This window comes from Charadrius vociferus, unplaced genomic scaffold, assembly GCF_000708025.1.
Source record: "Charadrius vociferus isolate BGI_N301 unplaced genomic scaffold, ASM70802v2 scaffold90, whole genome shotgun sequence".
NCBI lineage: Eukaryota > Metazoa > Chordata > Aves > Charadriiformes > Charadriidae > Charadrius > Charadrius vociferus.
Genome location: NW_009647222.1, coordinates 9,206,292 through 9,218,821, shown reverse-complemented (window position 1 = coordinate 9,218,821; position 12,530 = coordinate 9,206,292). Strand labels below are relative to the sequence as shown.

The 12,530-nt window shown below is 38.9% G+C and overlaps 1 protein-coding gene across 1 annotated transcript in view; it reads left to right on the top strand.

The window, feature by feature from the left end:
* Window positions 1-12,530, top strand: part of SCUBE1 (signal peptide, CUB domain, EGF-like 1) — a 215,308-nt gene that overhangs the window by 112,224 nt on the left and 90,554 nt on the right. Inside the window, exon 6 of the mRNA XM_009879702.1 lies at window positions 5,534-5,650. Coding sequence (XP_009878004.1) covers window positions 5,534-5,650 — 117 coding nt within the window. The remainder of the gene's footprint in view (window positions 1-5,533; window positions 5,651-12,530) is intronic.

The window sequence follows — 12,530 nt, the reverse complement described above, 5'->3', positions numbered from 1 at the left end:
GCATCCTTTAGATCCAAAGCAGCAGTAAACTACCATCTTCTGTGTACACAAGCATTAGAAGAACAATACGCTTTGTCATTGATTTTCATAGATACTTGCTGGCAGCAGAAAGAAGATAATTAGGAATAGTGAATTTGGTTCCAGAATACAGTGGAATAACATGGGAAATGACGTCCTCTTTCTATATCTGTATCCATGACAGATTTTAAGATCCTGCTCCTGAGCATGACTGCATTAGAAATTTTTGATAAACTGAAGGTTTTTTCCCCAAACATGAACAAACCAAGATATTTTTTGTTAATCTCGTTATTAGCTGGATCATTTCACTTGAAAAACCAGTAGGAAACCTAAAGCAGATACACATACCTGCAAGTTGCAACCTAAAAGAAATAATTCTGGCAGAGTTATAAACAAGTGAAAGCTGAATCTTTTAATGAAAAATGCTGGTTAACCTTAACTACAGCTATTTCTGTCTGCCCCCTCCAATAATAATTATTTAAGTGAGCAGGAGGGCTAGTGCTAAGTAATTCTAAAAATCCTGTCTAGTATGTTTACAATACAATGCTGCCCCACCTATACCAAGTGGCAGCTTTTCAGCTCCTGCTGACAATGTTCTCATGCACCTATTTGCTGTCAGTACAAAGATCTCCAGAATGTTAAAAATGTAAGGCCATACTAGAATAAATAATATATCGATTATATATTTCATGGCCAATTTAGTTAAAAAACAGTGCAATTTTAAATTTATCTGAAATTACAACGTGCTGGTTCAAACTGTCACAGAAAGCCATACTACAAAAACGAAAGATCTGGCTAGTTGCAAGTTCTGTGGCATCTGAGCCATAGTATATACTTCAGTCCGCATGCAGACAAGATCAGGACATCATTGTCTTAAGGGATTTTTTGGGTTTGTGGGTACTAATGCTAGGTTTAATATTTGGCCATACGTTTTCAAATACTCCTTGTCATGGGCATGTCAGATGGAAAAGACCAGAAAAAGGATTCAATGAAAGTTCAGAGAAGCACCAAAAGCAGGATTTAGCCTGTAGAGTGAGGCTGAATTCTGGTATTTTCTATCTTCTGGGGCTTTTATCATGGAACATTAATAGCATTATTTAATGGAATAAGTATATTAAAATCCCTTTTGTTCTTTAAGATGTCATTCCTCTTCCAGACAGTTGTTTCTTTTCTTTCATAATCAAAATATCATTTCAAGGCTAGTCCATATATTTCTATGGATTTAAGCACTGGTCCACATGCAAACTGTGTCCCAGGAATGTTTAGCTCAGCTCAGCCAAAGTGAATAGATGCTGCTGCTTACAGCATAGGCAGGTGGACAGTTAGGGAGATTATGCCATGCTGCCAGTCTGTAGGCCCTGAAAGGTGGCTGGCCAGTGCAAGAGCCTGAGAATTATACTCAGCAAAAAGAATGAATCTTGTTTGAAGGCTAATGAAGCAGCAGTGTCAGGGTTAAGGCTCAGGATGTCCCATAGATCTTCATTCACAGTAGAAACAGTGTTGGGAGAACAGACTGGTACCTTGGTCACCAGCATTAGACACCTCACAGAGATGGTGTGCATCTTTGTAGGGCTTGTGTGCTGTTTCCCCTCATGTTTGTAGCCGACATGAGCAAAGCCTTCTCTATGAGATGCTGCTTTTACCCAGTTGTACAAGGTATTTCTCCCACTAAGGGAAAGAGCCCAGCATTTTGATTGCACTTAAGACATAGGGGAATGCTGAAACAGTGTCAAAAGCAATGATGTTACTCTGGTTTTAAATCTACTATGTAGCGATAAGTATATCTAACAGTTATATGTATATTCTCCTTTGGTTAAAAAAAACCCCAAACCACCCACAATTACTTACTATTTTCCATTGTAACATGATTTACAACGTTTAAAGTTGATCTGTGTCTACTGGAAGTTACGATTTGCCTCTTTTTATTTGCCTTTTTGATGTCACAGACTCTGAATAAGCACATAGTCTTTTACATAGCTGTAGACTCCGAATTTATCAGAAATAATTTTTAAAAGAACACTTTGAATTCTCATTAATTTTGCTTTGATGCTTTCTGACAAAAATGGAGTAGATCTGGATGTCCTTTTGCTTTTAAATAATTTTGGTTTTGTTCCTCTAAGCAAGAGAAACTTCTCAGTGCATCACTGCCACAGAATTAAGGCTGGAAGGAAATTGAAATGACATATTTTACAACTGGATTTTGTACCAATTTCACCTGCAGAGCTATCAAGCTCCAGAATTTTTGCTCAAGTTGCTTAAAATAAATAAATAAATTGTAGTCTAGACAGAAATTCAAGTCCTTCAAAAACATGATTTACTAATATTTGTAAGAGACAGGAAAAGGAACTGACCTACATCTGTGTTCATTGACTGGGTAGAACAGGAACCAGTAACTTTAGTATACAGGGAAACTATAAAAGAATTATGTGATTCTGCAGGATTTCCTATAAACCCCATCAGTCTAGTGCAAATTTTCATAGACAAATATAGTAAGGAAAAGTCCCTCAAACTATGTGGATCAGAGAAACTGTGTTAAGATATTTTCATCTCTGCCAGCAGAGGCTTTCAGCAAGGACTGCCAAAAATAACTACTGCAGTCAAGTTGTTCAAAATATACACTTTGTTGCTGATTGCGCTTTAAAATCCTCAATAAAAGTACTGTTGGCTAGAAATGTATTTAAACATCTGGCATAAACAACACCTTTAAGTTAATTTGTGATGGCACTGCAGTCCAACAGGGATAGAAACATTGAATGAACCTACACGTAGTCCAAGAGGCATACGGGGTCAGGAAGGTGGGGAGGATAGGTAGACAGAAATTACCTTATTCTGGATTAGCTCTGCTAGTGTGCGCCCAACACTGTGGATATTGCAAGCAGCTGCTTTCTGTACCACTTACTGCCCCTGCTTGATCACATCCCAGACACAGCTGGCCAGAAGAGAGCTTACGCTTGCAGTCGGGCTGCAGCCAGCCGATTCAGACAACCTCTGTTCCTCTAACTCTCAGCTAAGCTGCAAACCAGTATTTCATCTACCTTCAGATTAACCAACAAGTTATTGTTGCATACATAATGTGGTATATAGAGAGACACACACAAGAAAAAGATTAACCCCAAAAAGCTGCAAATCAGAGAATGGGTAAAAAGAAGAGAAGTGAATAAGGACAGGCATAGTGTTGAGCAAGGAAATGATTTTTCAGCATGACTGCATCAAAAAGGTGGGAGGTTTAAGAATGGAGAATTGATGTAAATTTTTTATTTTTTTGTTTTGCATCAAAAATAAAAGCTAAAATCTTACTGTATATTGAAGGAAAGGAAATGTTGCTTCCATTCGATGCAAAGCAGAATGGTTTGCTTCATGTATTTTTTCACAAAAAGAAATTAATAGTTAAGTTATAAAACTGGAGAAGGAAAAAGAATACCTGAGGGTGGTTGTTGCTTGGGGGGCGGGGGGGGTGTTAATGTAATTCCTTGCAAGTTTAGGATTGTTATGACTTGGGGTCTCTGAGTTCAGTTCACTTCTCTGTCTGGTGGGACTTAACCCACAATTCCCATTTTCCAGCCTAGTGCCCAAACTGTCAATCTCCAGTAAGGCAATGTGGATCAGGCTGCTGTCCATCTTTCTCATTGGCATTGTTTCCAATGGGATAGAACAGGGATATTGATGGGAAGAGAGATGGGAATCCAGGCAGACCCTCTTCTCAGGGATTGTTCTTACCACTAGGTGATGAGACTATTCCCTCTCTATCTCTGAACACAAGGATTTTATTCAAATTGTACCATGTGAAGGACCAAGGATGCTTGCCCCTGTAGTGGCCTCTGGTCTGTACTCACTTGGGAGGTGGACAGTTCCTGTTGTGATCTTTGCCAGTCTTCAGACCATGGGTGTAAACTTGCAGTTCCCACGCTGGCAGGAGGGAATTCTGTTGGGTATGCTGTGGTGGTCTCCCTCAGTTGCTTTTCTTAGAACTGTTCTATTTTAAGTTAAATACTTCAGTGATTACTGAGAGTGGCATGACTATTCAGCACTGGGGCACTCACACCAGAAGTGGGATATTTCAGTTGTAGTTACTATGACTGAAAATCTCAGTCTACTCCATTTTAAGAAGCTAGCATTAAAGCAGAGTCTCTAAGGTCAATGGGAAATTACATTAGTTTAGCCCTATGGGATTAGATAGATAGAACCTCAGTTTAGATTTAGATACATGATTTTAAAGTCCTGTTAACCATTATCTTGGTTATACTCTATATTGCAATTGGCTACCCTGGCTCTTTTACAAGCTCTCTAATCTAGAAGGAAAATTCTGCTAAGACCAATGTGAGGAAGTTCCTTCTGATTAGTAGGAGTCAGTATTTAAATTACTGTAGTCAGTATTTAAATTACTGTAACATTTCAAAACATTGAAGTTCTCTGAAATGACAAGTATGATATAACTGAATAATGGTATATTGGATTTCCCATGCATCTGCCAGTATATATATATACTGATAAAGAACCTAGTCCAAAATTGCCTGTATATATAAAGAAAGTAAATTGAATCCAGAATTCAGTCAGATCAGAATTGTGTTCTGATCCAGCATCAAGCTATGCAACTGCAAAGGGTTACACAGAACAGGGGCAAATGAGAGGCTTTGTTAATGATGCTAGCCAGCTTAATATTTAAAAACTGGGTTGTCTTAATACTTAGAAATTAAATCCATCACATGTCAAAGGAAATTGATTCTGATCTATTAATTCATGTAAACTTCAAAACTCTACCTGTCACAAAAAATGTTTACTTTAATGTATGTTTAATATTTTTTCACCAGAGGACATTTTAATTGCTAGAAGTCATTTTGCACTGTATGCTTGGAAGTGAAAGTGATGTCTCCAATGCTTCGTTCCTAGTTGAGGCCAGCACACTGCAGGGCATAACAGCCGTGTATTTCTTGTTTCAGAGAAGAAAAGAAAAAAATAACCAACCATGTTTCCTGTTTTATTTTTAAACCTTATTCTACTCTAGGAGGACCAGTGCTTGAAATAACAGATTTCAAGACTTATATGGATCTGTTCTTGTTTGGTCTCTGCTTCCTCCACTTAGAAAGTGAAGGGGAAGGAAAAGAGAAATGCTGTCTGTAGACTTGAAAATATATGTCTCTATTAGTAGACTGCTCATTTCTTCCTCCCATCTACATCACAGATATGAAGCTTGTAGGAAGAGATGGAACTGGCTAGCCAGTCATACTAAAATTATGAATACAAATAGACTAAGGAAAAAGTAGCATATGCTTTTTTTCTTTCTCTGTTTTTCTTCACTGCATGGATTGAGAGTAGGGCATGAGACAGGAGCATGGCTAAGATAAAGGGGGTCAGAAAGAATGAGAAATGCAAATAACTGCAAATGCAAATGTGATGTTGCCTTATGTCTTGGCTTGTTACTGCTCTTCTGTATTCTGCAAGGCCCTCAAGACTAATTGGTTTCATTGTCATTTTATTTATATATACATATATACACATTCATTTGGGGCTTAACTAGTAACCTGTAACTATGGGAATGGAGGCTGCCAACACACCTGTGATGACACAGATACTGGTCCTGTGTGTGGTTGTCATCAGAAGTATGCCCTACATTCAGATGGCCGAACCTGCATTGGTAAGTACCTCTGTGCAGCACATTTTATTTCATATTCCTCATAGAATATATATATGTGCACATGTATGTGTGTGTGTGTGCGCGTGTGTGTTTGTATCTCACAGGCGTTTAGCACCATTCCGGAGAGAAATCTGTAACAGCAGTTCCTGGCCCGTAGTAGCTAAGGTCACTCCGTACAGAGAGAGAAGCATTTGTGCATGTTTTGTCAAAATGTTTGTTAATGAAGTATCCCTTTGTTACTCCTTTGCAACTTTTATTTCTTTTCATAACTCCAATCATTTTTGAAGTAAAAAGGTGTAGAACATTCATAATTCTGAACGAAAGTTCTGCTCTTCTGTTCACTTTTATGAGACAAGACTTTCTTGCGTAAGCAAGGTGAGGAAAATAATCCTATTTTCGAAACTGTTATGGGGGAAATGAATTACCGTGATGTGCTTTCTTCCCTGTTGTATGTTTTATGATTCTAAAAATTACACTTGTAGTTAATAAGTTTTTACTCAGATTATCAGTAGGAAAAAGCCGTTCAAGAGATGGAGCATCTTGGGAGATGCTACACAAACATTTATGATTACAGATTATATTATTTGCTTAACACCATTTCTTTCCACTCTGCTTTTTTTTAAAAAAATAAAAAAAAGAATATTTTTGCATACTACAAGTTAAAATTTGGAAATTCTTACTCACAGATCAGAACCTAATATCCATAGTGGTTTTCATTCGCGTTGTGGCCATGTTGATTTTTTTTGTTTATTTAATTTCAGATTCTCACAAATTCCTAGTAATTTCCTGAGATTAAGGAAGAATGGATATATATTCATCTCCTTTTCTCTCCTTTATCAATACTGCAAGACAGAGCACTCAAAACCCATGGAAATCTGTCAGTTACCTGTAGTGATCCCTTAGTCAGATCCATGGCGTAAAGCTCTGTGACTGCCCGGAGCCTCACTCACTTCTGATGAGTTTGATTGCACAAATTGTGTGGTAGGGTGAGGGTTGTGCTGGCAGAGGTAGAGCTGAACAAGGTTCGGCACTGGACTCTGCCTCGCTGTATGCACCAGCTATGTCTCAGCTTACAGGATCTCTCAGCTAGTACTTTTGATTACAGAGGGCTCCGTTGTACAGTCCCTCTATTTAAATAACCCTCCCTGAAGCCTGTGGCAGTTCCAGATGCAGAGAATTTGCAAGAGCAAGGGCCTTGAGAGCAGGTTTTATTGAATGGATAGTTGATCTTCTATTTATTAGCGTTCACTAATATCCTTGGATTGATGTTTTATTTTGTCCAGCATATTAAAATGATTTTAAAAGCTGTATACACTGCACCTGTTTTTCACTTTTTTTTCCATTTTTGTAATGTAATGCATACAACTCCATGTTACATTCCTTGGTCTTGTGATGTAAGTCACATATTACTGCCTGTGCTGATTTTCCTCCCTCTAAGTAGTTCTTCCTCTTAGAATACTTTGAATTTTTTTTATTTATTTTTTACATTTTTATTCCTGCTTTCTGGTGATGGTTCCTGATTGCCTGTCTTGTCTGATAACTGACGTTCATTAATTATTTACAGAGCAAAATAAAAAAAAACTCAAACAAAAGCCTCTATTGCAGCCTGATCCCATCTAGAACTTGTTAAAAACAAAACAAAACAACTTCTTGTTAGCACTCAACCATGTAGTGTTGCCACAAACAAAACCTGCCAGCCTCCTCCTCCTCCTCACTTCAGTGATTCCAGTGTTTGCTGTCTTCAGTGGTGTATATATTCCAGGCATCACTGCAAGAATGCAAACTTCTGCAATGCCAGATAAATACTTGTTGACCCTTTGTCTAACATATTTTGTCTTCGTTTGCTTGATTATCCTTTTATTTTATTTTTTTGTTTACTGCATGTGCAAGTCCCCACTTGCATTTTGGTTTTTGTTTTCCTAATAAGCATTTCCCTCTCTGTATAAAACATTTTATTTACCCAGTTCCTGCTTCTCCATTGCTTTCCTGTATCAGAAATCTTTCTTTTTATTTCACTTACTGATCATCTCTTCCCACACTCGTGACTGTTTCTGTGTATTTCTAATGAAGCATAACCAAACTAAAGTCCTCATGCTGTATGAAACTCTTACATGTAGGATATCAGAGATTACCTTGTAAAATGACCTCTGCTGACATCATCTTGCTTACTGCATGCTTATAAAACTACTAAACCCTGTTCTTGCAACATCTTTCCTAGCATTGAATGTTTAGCTAGTAGTGTTTCATAGACAAGCAGGCAACCAGCACTGCCCAAATTGATCTTTTTTTTGTGTTTGTTTGGTTTGTTGTTTGTTTATTTTTGTTGTTGTTTTTGTTTAATTTGCATGCTGTTGTTTGGTTTCTCCTCACAATGTGTCAATGTGTACGAGACTATGGTGCATCCGTGCCCATCCATCACCGGACTCTTCTAGTTCTCTCTTATCTGTCTTGGTCTTCTGCCTGCCACCTTCAGATTCTCATGCCACCGTTAGCCTGAATCACTTTACAGTTTGTCTTTGGTAGTTTGTTTAACTGGCATCCCTGAATTCTAATTTTCATCATTAACACCTCTCTGGGGCACTCATGTTAGCTGTCTTGTTCTCTAGTAGGAATCCAGCTTCCTGTATGTGGTTAATTACTTCATAGTTGACTATTCTTTCTCCTCCCCCTCTTTATTTCTCCTTTCCCTGAACACCCTTTAATTTTTTCCTGGGGTCTCAAAGGGAATTAACTCTCTAACGGGGATTTAGTGCTTTCATGCCTTGCTTCTTGGCTTTGGCTGTGCCATGCCAAGAAACTGTCTTAGGCAGCGGAAAATTGGGCTTGTGATTAACCAACTGCTCCATGTTTGTCCCTTACTTGTGTTTTAGAGAAGGATGAGGCTGCAATTGAGAGTTCTGAGTACAATGCCACGTCAGTAGCTGATGTGGACAAGCGGGTGAAACGGCGGCTACTTATGGGTAACACTTTTCTTCCACTTCCTTTGTTGTGCTCTCACTTTTGTCTGTATGTGTGTGGGGGGGAGGTTCTCTTTTGGTCTCATTTGGTCCCTTTGGTTTTGGTTTGTTTTGTTTTTTTTAACCCGACTTCATCTGTGTGGAAAGGTCACCAATTTTGTTAAGTTCTCATCTGTTGTATGGCTTCATTTCTTGTTTTTAAACTTTTTTTTTCCCTAATGCTGCAGCTTTAATGTTCAATTTCTTCTGCATAGAAAGAAGCTTTTGCCATTAACCCTACTTACCTTACGCAAGCTACTTCCTACATTTGATTTGTGTGTGTTTGTGTGTATGTGTTGCTGTAGGATTCCGAAAAATCTCATGTTGCAGACCTGCCTATTGACTTAAAAGTGGATGATGATGATGATGATAATATAAAACAATGTTCTATTACGTATGTGGTGTTAAATGAAAAACTGTATTTGCCTACTTAAAATTTGCAGTACTTTTGATTGAAATGTAAATATTATGACTGGAAATTCATTTATTTCCTTTGTGCAGCTATGTTAGTAACCACTGAAAGATCTTCCCCTAGTGACTAGTGAGCTTCCGTATGTTCTTCGTTCAAGACTGAAGCATGGCTTGTTTCTCTGTGTTGTTGGAGCCTGAGAGCGGAAGGGATGAGGAATTTCATTGAACAATGAAGATAATTCTTTAGCTTCTGCTCTCATTGAACCCATTGCACACTCTTGTGCTTGTCTTCTTCATGTTACATTTATGGCCATTAGTGAGAATGACCTTTTGGGAATAGAAAGGGTAGAGTGACTGGACCTCTGCCAGACTCTTTTCATATGACAAAGAGCACAGGGTAGCACAGACTGCTGAGTGATGCCAATGGCTTGGAGGTTTTCAGGTCATTTATTACTCTGTATTTTCCATTCTGATGCCCTACTCACCACATATAATTATTTCCACTAGGTTTTAAATATAATGAGAATTGGTGAGAGGTACCCAATGAACCATTTACAAGACAGGGATTTTTCACCCACAGAAGAGCTTCTGGCATGACAAGATTCTGCTCTCTTCCCTCCTGGTCACTATTCCATTTCTTAAAACCATTGAGTCCATTGCAGAGTCTGTCTTGCTAGCCCTTGGCAAGCTCAGCTCTCGCTGTAAGCATCCACACCTATCTGGAAGGACTGCCTCTAGGAGACCAAAAGCCTCACTTGAATATTTAGTTGGTTGCTGGGCTAATAGTTTCAGCAGGTGACAGTATTTCTAAAGTTTCCGTATCACTTGTATCTCATCACCCATGGCAAACCACCTGCTTAACCACAAGCCAGCATAGTAGTACTGTGTAGGAAATGGTACAGTGTTATAACTCTGAAATGGTATTCGGTTATAATATTGAAGTAAAAATTTTCCCTTGTGTGAAAATCTGAGCATATGTTCCTTTATTTTTAGATTATCTGTGATTGCTCATTTGCAAGTAGTTTGCAGACCTAGCAAGTGACCCATATCAATTTATTGTTTAATTATTGTCATGATTTGGGCTGGACTGGCCACTGAGGCGAACGATAGATGTTCTCCCTCACCTCTCCCTTCAAGGAGAGGAGGGAGAGACAGAAAGAGACTTATGAGTTTGGAAGGAACTAAAGTACTTTCCATTCATAACCTGATTTGTCAGCTGGAGAGCCGAGGAGTGACCAGTAAGTCTCACTCACCCTTTAATAGCCCTATATGGCCAGTGTGAAAGTCTGACGGAGACTGAAGATTAACAATAGACTATCATGGCCTGAATGAAGCCACACCACCACTGAGTGCTGCCATGTCCACGCATCCTTGGCGTCACTATAAACATGGGTCTTATCACTCTGAGACCAAACAGTTTCTGCACAATATGCTGTTAATGTCAGTAGTTAGAAGAGGCTTAGCTAAAAAGTAAAATTACTGAACAGAAAATCGGTTCTGTTTTACCTCAAACCAGGACAATGATGCACTGTTTAAATTAATTTAAGCTAACAAAAGCTATGAGGCAGCTCATCATGCTTTCTAAAGGTGCTATTTGCACTTTTAGCTGTAATTTCAATAAGACCCATAGTCTCACAGGAAGTCAGGAAAAAAAGTGTGCAAAGGGCCTCTACACCATTGGAAAATCCAATCCTCTATGTCTAAATGGTGAGTTTTCTTAGCCACTAACAGTATGTACAATATGGTTTAGAGGGACTGAGCAACATAGTGGACTGTGTTGCTGCCTCACCCTCTCATGAAAGTAATTATCCAACCTGAAAATAAGCTCACACTGCTTACAAGAGTCCAGGCAAATAGAATTAAAACATTACGATTAGCAACAAGCTGCTTAGTTACACCAGGTCTGTGTGTAGGCTGAACATAGACTCTAGAAATAAGTTTAGGGAGATAATTAAAAATCCAGTTTGCAAAATACATTTTTTTAACTTTTCAGTACCTCCTGTATTAGCAGATATCAGCCAAGAGCTCAGAGTTTATGGACATGCTGTGTTTGAACAACTGATTCCTTAGAAAAACATTAACTAGAGCTGAAAAGAAATTTAATTACTAAGTGAGATCTGAGCGGGTGGCTTATTACTTAGGGACTTTTCTACTTGTTTATTTCTACTGATTTCTGATGGTCAGAAAATCCACAATTTATTTTTTGAATGGAGCCTTACTACATTTCAAAAGTGTAGTGGCATTTCCATGAAATTCGATGTGTCTTCAGGTGCTTCCTAAACAGTTGTTTTAGAAAATACTGTAAGGCTTCTCAGGAAACTTTGATACCAGCTTTTGTAAATTGACTGTGATTTTTAACCCTCCTGCAGGCAGTCTTGGCAGAGTAGAAGTAGATGACTTTATGTAATTTTAGTAGTCTGATGAAAGATGCTTTCAATTGCAAGCCCTGAGATGATAAATTCTAGTCCCTTGTCATTTGCTGCATGCTATTAAAATGACTATGATCTTTATAACCCTTAATATCAGCCAAGGCTGAGAATAAGCTTGCATGAGATTACTTTAGGAGAAGAGGACTGCTGTCAGACATGGCTGCCTATGCCACTGATTTTGCTACAGCAAGACTGGCCACCTCGGTAGCTCAGACTGACTCTTACAGGGGCCTGTGTCCTAGTCATGGTGTGGTCCTGTGATTTGTGGCTAAATCTTAAATAGAGAAGTAGATAAATACACTTCCTTCCTTCCTTTCTGTTAGATGCAATTTTATCTAGATCTTGTGAGGCAAACAAGAAACTGGTCTTCTCTTATGATCTGCAAGAAACCTTCCTTTAGAGCCCTCCAATGATTCCTAGAAATTTTTGTCCAACTTTTTTCATAAGGTTTGGAAAGACCCCAAGGGCTTCCATCTGTCCCTTTGTCTCCCCTGTTCAGATAAAAACACTTGGATTCAGAGTACAGAGCACTCTCATTAAAGAGATGGCACTGAATGACTTTTCTCTGATCAGTGAATGTTGTGCTGTATTGCTGTTCATACAGCTCATTTACATTTTCTCCACTTCCCTCTGGGCCACTGCCATTGTAGAGTGGAAAGAAGTACAGCCTTAATTGTACTCCAGGTGCGCTTCTGGTGAGGTTCTGCCATCTGCCAGAGTTCTATGGTGGGTGCTATAAACTGGACATTGAGCCATGTACGTTGTGTGGATTAGGAAGGAAAGTGCACATTCATCCTGCAGAAGTGCACACATCCAAGCATTTAAAACCAGAGCCTTACCATTATCTGTAAGGTATGTTTACATCCACTTTGATGCAGAACAGCTTCATAGAATCATAGAATGGTTTAGGTTGGAAGGGACCTTAAAAATCATGTAGCTCCAACCCCCCTGCTATGGGCAGGGACATCTCCCACTAGCCCAGGTTGCTCAAAGCCCCATCCAGCCTGGCCTTGAACACTTCCAGCGCTGGGGCATCCACAGCTT